Source organism: Anopheles nili, chromosome 2 (assembly GCF_943737925.1).
Source record: "Anopheles nili chromosome 2, idAnoNiliSN_F5_01, whole genome shotgun sequence".
Classification (NCBI taxonomy): Eukaryota; Metazoa; Arthropoda; class Insecta; order Diptera; family Culicidae; genus Anopheles; species Anopheles nili.
This window is the reverse complement of record NC_071291.1, coordinates 65,036,022-65,044,257: the sequence shown is the minus strand read 5'-3', so window position 1 is coordinate 65,044,257 and position 8,236 is coordinate 65,036,022. Positions and strand designations below refer to the sequence as shown.

General features: G+C 47.6%; 2 protein-coding genes across 2 annotated transcripts; one reads left to right on the top strand and one right to left on the bottom strand.

Annotated features, from left to right (window-relative positions):
• The first annotated feature begins 405 nt into the window (after window positions 1-405).
• Window positions 406-2,624, top strand: LOC128731181 (neuronal growth regulator 1). The gene is made up of 5 exons (XM_053824283.1): window positions 406-577; window positions 992-1,201; window positions 1,272-1,390; window positions 1,460-1,601; window positions 1,690-2,624. The coding sequence occupies exons 1-5, from the start codon at window positions 406-408 to the stop codon at window positions 2,589-2,591; spliced, it is 1,545 nt and encodes a 514-aa protein (XP_053680258.1). The 3' UTR covers window positions 2,592-2,624.
• Window positions 2,625-3,284: 660 nt separating this feature from the next.
• Window positions 3,285-7,146, bottom strand: LOC128730295 (deubiquitinase DESI2). The gene is made up of 5 exons (XM_053823333.1): window positions 7,012-7,146; window positions 6,350-6,516; window positions 6,144-6,285; window positions 5,987-6,075; window positions 3,285-5,918 (listed from the first exon to the last, which is right to left on the bottom strand). Exons 1-5 carry the CDS (start codon window positions 7,144-7,146, stop codon window positions 5,840-5,842), a joined length of 612 nt encoding a protein of 203 aa, XP_053679308.1. The 3' UTR covers window positions 3,285-5,839.
• Between the last annotated feature and the right edge of the window lie 1,090 nt (window positions 7,147-8,236).

The window sequence follows — 8,236 nt, the reverse complement described above, 5'->3', positions numbered from 1 at the left end:
AGTGGGAGAGAACAGCTCCCTTCGGCAAAAACATCCCCATGGTTGTTGACATTGGAAAGATGAAACGACCCTTGGACCCCGTTGGAACGCGGGAAAACCGATTCCTAGCCCAAACAAAACGACACACAACCCCCGAACGGGTGGGAGTGCTCTTCGAGATCAAGTTACCGAAAGGGGAGGCAATTTATCTCCAGTGGGAAAGAAGTGTTCTAAGCTACCGAGAGAGGGTGTGATGAAGGGATGAGCCTTTTAAATGGTTTGGATCCTCGTTGACGTCAAGGGTTATGGGCCACACCGTAAACCCCGTCATTCCAAATCCCTCTCTATCCGACCGCAAGTAGCATTAATGGCGACCTTTATCCCTTCCATTTTTCGCAACAGATCGCAACACGTCATCCAACAACGATGGGAGGCGCTCTGGTGCAGCTGGTGGTGGCGTTCGTTGGATTACAGGCCACCCTCGGTACCTTCCGGCAGATTGTGACCGGAAACCCAGCGGCAGGATCATTCATCAGCGTGCCAACCACGGTCAAGCGGTACGAAAACGATACCGTCCTTCTACCATGCTATCACAATGGTGAGTATGTGACCCCTGGTGTGACGCAGGGGTGGGACTAATTAACACCCGGTCGGTTCAAATCCAACGGTCAATTGAACCGAACGGTTAAGGGCGACTAATAGCACGCGCAACATTCCACATGACAACATGACATAATGGCTGTTGGTTGAGATTTCCAAGCATCAGGAGGTCTCCAGAATACCGACCTCCCCAAAGATGGCACCATTTCTTTGGTTATGCTCGGTCAAATCACGAACGACGCACTTTCCATTGAGCGTTGGGCCATTAAATAAATTACTGCCGCGAGGGGCACCCTAGACCTTCTATTAGATTAACCGCACACAATCGAGATGATACAATTGACAGCTCTTCTAGCACTAACCTTTACTAACCTGCGAGCCGCGCTCTCGAACTGTTTCGTGATCTCCGCAGCACCGTACCGGTACGTGCGCTGGTCCCGGGATGATCTGCTCCTGCTGGATTCACGCTATCCGGATCTACAGCCACCACCCCGTATGCGCCTGTGGCCGAACGGTAGCCTCGAGGTGACGGATGTACAAACCGAGGACACCGGAGACTACACGTGCGAGATCATGACCGACGGCGGGAAGGCCTCACAGCGTCACGCCATCGAGGTGCAGTGTGGGTAACAACCGATTTGGAAGGTAAACATGCAGCTAAACCGGGTTCTGTCTTGTTCCTTGTCCCACAGATCAAGCCACGGTTGCGATCTATCCCGAGGATTCGATCGACATCCGTGTCGGGCAGATACTGGAAGTCGCCTGTGTCGTCGGTGGAGTCCCGCAACCGTTTATCAAGTGGAGCATGCTGGTGAGCGAGACGTCCTTTTTCCATTTTGTGCGAAACGCCATGATCCGATACGGCTTTTATCCATTCCAGAATGTGCATCTCCCGAATCTCGACAACGAGCCCAAACTGAGCTTGTTGGTTGAGTATCGCAATTTCTCCGGTCCGGTCCAGTGTACGGCTACGAATGGTGTTGGCGAACCTGCCGCCGCCTCGGTGGAAGTCATTGTGAATTGTAAGTACACCGTAACCCCGTTGATTGGTCCTTTGGGAGGGATGCTGCTTTGTGAATTATGCCGCATTATCATCATTCCCGTTTGCAGTTGTGCCGGAAATCGATGTTAAGAACCCAACCGTCCATACGCGCGTCGGAGAGACCGGTATCCTGGAGTGTCTGGTGACGGCACATCCGATCGCATCCATCCACTGGTTCCACCATGGCCTACCGGTGGTGTTTGACCGGCGTATCGTCAAGCTGGACGCACTGGTTGCTAAACATCAGTACCACACTGTACAGCGGCACCAGCTGGCGATCAGGAACCTGCGCGATTCGGACCTCGGTCAGTACGAGTGTAAGGCAAGTAACAGGATCGGTTTCACGAGTGCTCAGCTCGAGCTGACCGGCCGGCCAATGGTGGCGAGCTTCAAACCGGCCGCCGAGATGTCATCACCCACGACGCACAACTTCATCTGGCAGACGGAGAGCTTCTCGACGCTGATCGAGTACAAGCTCAAGTTCCGCCGGGTACCATCGGGCAATGTGACGCCTTTCCGAAGGACACTACCCCAGCTGGCGTGGAATGAGCTGATCATCCCGTCGGACGGTTCGTACGGGCCGTTGTACTCGATTGGGTACACGTTGAAGGGTTTGCAGCCGACGAGCGTGTACGAGGTGATCGTTCAGTCACGCAACCGGTACGGGTGGAGTGATCCAAGTAACATCCTGCGGTTCGCGACCGGTGGCGAGATCGAGATTGATGCTGGCAGCGAGGACACCTCACCGTCACCGGATGGGCAAACGACGGAGGCACTCGAGTACAGCGAACCCGAGCTGGGTGAGGTCGGTGATGGTGGTCTGATCACGGACAACATGGTTCCGACCGACTTCTTCGAGTACACCGCAGAAGGTGGCGTCGATCGTCTGGGAGTTGTGGCAACTTCAACGCTCTGTCTGCTGGTGCTAGCGTTGGTCATCTGTGGAATGAACGGAATAAATGATTTGTAGTAATTAAGCAAACCAGTAAAAAGAAAGGAAATCGAAAACGAACACAAACTGTGAACCGTGCCCTTTTTTAATCTTCACTTCCACGTTACTTACTTACGAGACAAATCCCACGGCGAAGAATGCGTCACTGTCGCGCGTTCTGAATGGTCGGTCTCTCCCTCGACGGCGGCGGCGTAGATCGTTTTCTTCTAAATGAATTAATTGGTCAATTATTTGCAACATTTCCTCCATTCATCCGTCAACCTAAACGACACCCAACGACTGGGGGAAGGAGAAAATTATAAATTTTTAATTAAATCAACTGCAGCCGTCGTTTTCCCAGCCCCCGATGCCTAAGGCGGTACTGCACTCGATGGAAACGATTTTCACGCGCATTCCCCGTTTTGGCGCCCTTCAGCAGGTCTAGCCGATCTGTATCGATCTTGGACGTCGAAGTGGTGATGGGTTTATTAAATTGAAAGCGTTGACGACATAATTAATGGGTTTTATTGGCTCGTGGAGCCCTTTTCCTACGTCTGGGAAAGCGGAGGTCATCTCGGGAACGAATTTGAGCCTACACATGGGAAGATTCCATTGGGCGTTCGCTTCTCAACATTTCTATACGATGCTTATCCTCTCTATTATCTTCTCGCAACTAGCTACTCTTTTACTGCATTTTGGTTGGTTTTATTCATTAATTATACAACTGTTCGATTTACTTTAGTTCGTTTTGAGTGGTTTCCCTCGCGTTTGCTTCTCTATTTGCAAGTGTACTTTACCACGAATCGATTTTATCTTCTAGAACCGTATTGAGAGAGAGAGCTAGTGTTTTAGTCACGTTAGTATTTATGGTTGCGGTAATAGTAGTGCAATAGTAGTGTCCGGAGGAGGGAAAGGGAACTCCACATACTGAAAAGGGAAGTGTTTCGCCCAGGGTTTGACTGAGTGGTTTGGACGAAACGGGATAACAGGAAAAGATTAACTAAACTTCAGTACCGGGACCAAGGACATTCCTACACTCTATTCAGAACTGCCGCTGTTCCACACCGTCCTACAAACTACTTTCGCATCTCGGGCGTACATGATTGTGTGTTTAAATATCTTAGATACGGCTGGCGGCTTTCCTCTCGCGGGTGAACCGTTCGGAACAAAAAATCCCGTAAATAGTGTCCTAACTTTTGGTGTAGTGTTTGGAGAAAGGAAGTTGGAAAGTTGACGAGAATATAAATTCGGTAGAAAAAGGGTGGATCCATCACGCGCTGCCATAGAGAAATACCGGTTTCGACCGTTAGTAGTCGGTTTATAATACTTTCCAGCCAGTCATTGCCTCGGGATCGAGATTGACACCTGGTAGGATGGATCATGCCCCGTTCACGCATGGTATTGTAATATTGTTTTTCGATTCCTTGCTCCTTAAATCCTATGGCAAAAATAAACAGTACAGTTTTCGCAACCTCCTGCCTGTTAGTGTGCACTGGTTACGTGCTGGTTTAGCTAGGATAAGCTTCCTAAAACCGATGTAATGAAGTAGTGACGCACAGTTGGCGCGTTTCCCAGCGCTCCTTCCATAAACTCTCTATTCTGCCAACCCGCAACGTGCCTTGTAATCGATTAATCAATGAATCAAACCTCAGTTAACGATTATTATCTGTAGATCCTCTTGTCCATCACTAGCTGATGCTATGTAACACACACACATAATTTCGCGCCTTCCCGCCATCGATAATATACTACAATTCACTCTATAAAGTTCGTACGCTTACGGTTTAAATATTTCCGCCGGATGTTCTACGAGTTGTTACTCGACCGGTTTCTAATTCCATGACTTGATGTTTCGCGTGTTCGTGTACCGTGTTTTCATACTCCGTCTCTGCTGTAATTTCCGATTCTACCGCGGTTCTACTCCCAGCTAGCTTTTCGCTTTCATCGCATCGCTGTGTAATCGATCTTCTTTTGTTATATAATTCTTTTTGAGTTAACGAATTAGATCATTTAAGGTTGTTCTAAGTAAAGCTTCACTCATTCGACCGCTCACTGAGTTGAACTAATGTACATTGTTTTATTACACGTTTTTTTTTCTAACAAACCCTCTCTCTTTCCGCTAGCTCGCTTCGGTGTAACGCTCTACCTTCAGTTCTGAATCAATTATGAGGAAAAATTGAGAATCGGTTGTAATATCTTCTTATATCCGAGTGCTTGAGTGATGCTGGGCCGCTTTTCACGGCTGCGGAAACTCGTTCGACAGTCTATGGTTTCGTTTACTATTTTTTTACATTGAAGACGGTATATGTTCGCTATGATGTTTTTTTTGTCACGCTCCGAAAGTTTGCGTGTTGTTCGGTTTAAAACTAAACGATGCCATCGCAGGTGAGGGCCTTTGTCGGAAAAACGTGCCTAGCCGTGCAGACATAAACGTGCAGAACTTAGCATAGACGATAATTAAAATAATGTTATAATAAAAGCGTATCATCAAAGACAGTAAAATAATGCGGCGCTAATTTGCAATCGGCTTCCAGCATTGTTTGTTCGTATGTTTTTTTTTCTTGGAGTGCGTGAATTATTGAAAAAAAATAAACCTCACACATAAGCAAGATTATTTCTCACTCCTCGTTACTTATGAAATCTATGCCGAATGTAAGAAAAAAGCCTTTTAAAGCAATCCACCACGTTTCTCTCGCCGTTGCGTTCGTATTTCAACAGTGCACTTGGCCGTTATCCCTACCGACATACAAAAAAAATGATTTTGTCCGAAAAATCCGACAACCACGAACGCCTGCCTGCCGGTTCCGGAAATAGGCCGTCACCCTAATCACTCAGGGAGGAGAGCGTGAAGTGGGAGAAAGGATTCATATAAAGTAACAGCAAAAGTCGTTCTCCCTTCGTTTTCGCACAGATCGATCGCCAGCGATTGTCAATCCGTGAATGATTGGCGTGTCAGAATCGTTTGCTTTATACAGTTGCGAAAACAGAAAATAAGTAGATCTTCGACGAACTGCCAATCGGTTCGACAGCGGTACAATTCCCATCCAATTTGTTGCAAATTTTACAAGAATGGTAACGACAGTGGCACTGAAGAACAGAATAAAGAACCTTGTGGAAGGAACTACATGGCTAGTAGCTGCTAAGCGTGTAGAAGTACTGATGAAGGTAGGTTATGTACTGGTGAGGGGTGATGTCGGGCCGTTAGAAACCGTCCGACCGGTGGTGCATAAAGGAGACATTCCAGTAGCGGAGGAGGTATCGTCGTTAGGCGCCGGAAAAAGCTAATTTCAAAATGGACTCGAATCAGAGTCACGATCCTGTATGGCGGTTATCGATTGTTGTAAGGCATTTGGCGTTAACCATTCTCTAAAAAGACACGTGAAAGGCAACGTTTTTAGTGCTATTTATCGACGACACGGATCTCTAACACTCACTTTGGTAAGCAGCGTTGAAGGAAAGGTACACATGAACTGAAGTGAGCTAATCGGTTCACCCAGCTGGGGATTTCCTGTCCACAAAGGATCTGCAGAATGAAACAAACGGATACAATTAACAAAAGGCATTCAATTACGGTTCATGATGTGGTCTCACCTGCGTCAATGCACCCGAAAAGTGGTTGCAGTTATTGTTCATCAGATGGTAGCGATCCCCCCGGAATTGGTTACCCAACTCTTCCACGATTCGTCGGACCTCTTCCTCGGTAAAATCTGTGCAACCGATCTGAATGCTTTGCCTGGGTCGTAAGGAAGATGGCAGTATTAATAGCGGTCGTTTCCTTGTGTATTTTAAGTACTCACCGAAACCTGAACTGGTCACCAAGCTCGTCATGGTCGCGGGGTGAAATTTCGAACACACCGGTGAACGGGAACGGATGGCCACCGTAGGCGAATTCCGTACCAAACACCTCCACGCCGGAATGGAAGACGCCTAAACCGATCGAGGTGGTATACTCGTTGATCCAGTACTGCAACATTTTGGGGAGAAACGGAAAGCAATAAAAACCCGCTAGCAGGCTCCTATAAAGGGCTATTTTTCGTGAGGCGATGTCGCCATCGGTGCAGAAAACGGGCAGCGCATGGTAAATATTTATCTTTCCCCCAATACCATTCGCTCAAAGGCGGATCGGAATTAATTACGAAGCGCCGCTTTTGTTGGCATGCGTTTTATACCCGGCCAGATTGGAAGGGTTCCAAATTAATTTATTGCCATTAAATGCATCCAGCAAAAAAAGGAAAATAAACCACAAGCCCCATGCGAAGTAAATCGATCCTAGTAACCATGGAAATGAACATATCCTTCAGCATGGCGGAAGATACGCCGCATGCTTTGATACATGAGTATAGATCCAGCGAATAAATTTGTTTCAAAAAAAAGAAATTACGTTCGTGTAGCTTCTATTGCCGTGTCTTGTTCAAATATAGCTCGTAATACAAACGCTGACCACCGATGAACCACTTACCATATCGTACACGTTGAGAATGACAGGCTCGCGGCTACCCATGCTCGTCGGCAGCAACTCGTCGCTTCCGCTATCCTTTGGCACACCGAGACAGCTGGGGAATGCTAAATTGCACGGAAGCCCGTTTGAGAACATCACACATTCAACCTCTACTCGCGGAGGATACGAGCCAACCGCGCGCGTACACACACACACGGGCGCACGTCGGAACACGTGGGTAGGCGGCTATCGCGTGGGTTGCTGCGACTGATACGATAGTTGGTCGCCGTTTTTTTTTTGTTATGCGATTTATGCGATGCACTTGGAGTCACGAGTAGAGATGATGGGTTGGGATGGGAAAACGGCACGTAATGTCCAATGCTGATGTGAGGTGTCGCGTTTGCGGTCGGTACCTCTGTGGATGTGATTCGAATGAGCGTGGGTGAATGATTCTGGGGACGAACAATTCGGCAAGGACCAGTATCGGCGATGATGGCAAGGGTTTTTTAGGGTGCAAAACTGAAATTGTGCAAAAGAGAGGCATAAGAAAATCATAAACGTCCGGTAAATTAAAGGGCTTAGTGGATACGTATGGCCGCATGTCCTTAATGGAATGACATGAAAGGAAGAACCCGATGCAAACGATGCAACAATGCCTTACCTGTAGTCAGTGGTAGAGAGATTTATTCTTTCTTTTGGACGGTACTCTTCAACAACCAAATTCAATGACAATCAAGCAATGCAGTAATCAGCAAATGCACTACACGATTAGGCCGAAACTAACGGCGTATGGGGAACGGGTCACCGAATCCCGATTACGGTCTTATACAAATTTTGATGCTAGAATTTGGCTCACAGTAAGAAGGCAGGATTTGCTTGGAGAGGGGAGATGCGTGTTCACCAGATAACAGCTTTTTTGTTTGCAGCAAAACAGAAGGCAGGCTGCAGTACACTAGCGGAAGAATGTATCCAACGGTTGCTATAATGTTGCCCTTTCATGCTCTACAGTGTTGTCGGAGTAGATGAAAATTCGCTCGAGCATACGGTTGTATTTGGACTGTGCTGTTATCTTGCGTTTTTTTTACAACAATATGACACCATTTGTACACTTTGTCTGCGAAACTGCTGGTGCGGTTGGGAACTTTCAGTTTCCTTTAGCGTTCATGGCTTCGTGGCTGGAAATCAACACTGCGCACAGCTTCCGACAGACGCACAGAGCACAAAACGAACCACCGGTAAAGAACAC

Excerpts from the sequence above, each read along its gene's own strand:
- LOC128731181 (XM_053824283.1), top strand. The coding sequence starts at position 406 with ATGGGAGGCGCTCTGGTGCAGCTGGTGGTGGCGTTCGTTGGATTACAG. Across the intron at positions 1,391-1,459 it reads TTATCAAGTGGAGCATGCTG|AATGTGCATCTCCCGAATCT; the intron begins GTGAGCGAGACG and ends TATCCATTCCAG. Across the intron at positions 1,602-1,689 it reads GGTGGAAGTCATTGTGAATT|TTGTGCCGGAAATCGATGTT; the intron begins GTAAGTACACCG and ends TCCCGTTTGCAG.
- LOC128730295 (XM_053823333.1), bottom strand. The coding sequence starts at position 7,146 with ATGTTCTCAAACGGGCTTCCGTGCAATTTAGCATTCCCCAGCTGTCTC. Across the intron at positions 6,517-7,011 it reads TTCTCAACGTGTACGATATG|TACTGGATCAACGAGTATAC; the intron begins GTAAGTGGTTCA and ends AAAATGTTGCAG. Across the intron at positions 6,076-6,143 it reads TTTCGGGTGCATTGACGCAG|ATCCTTTGTGGACAGGAAAT; the intron begins GTGAGACCACAT and ends TTCATTCTGCAG.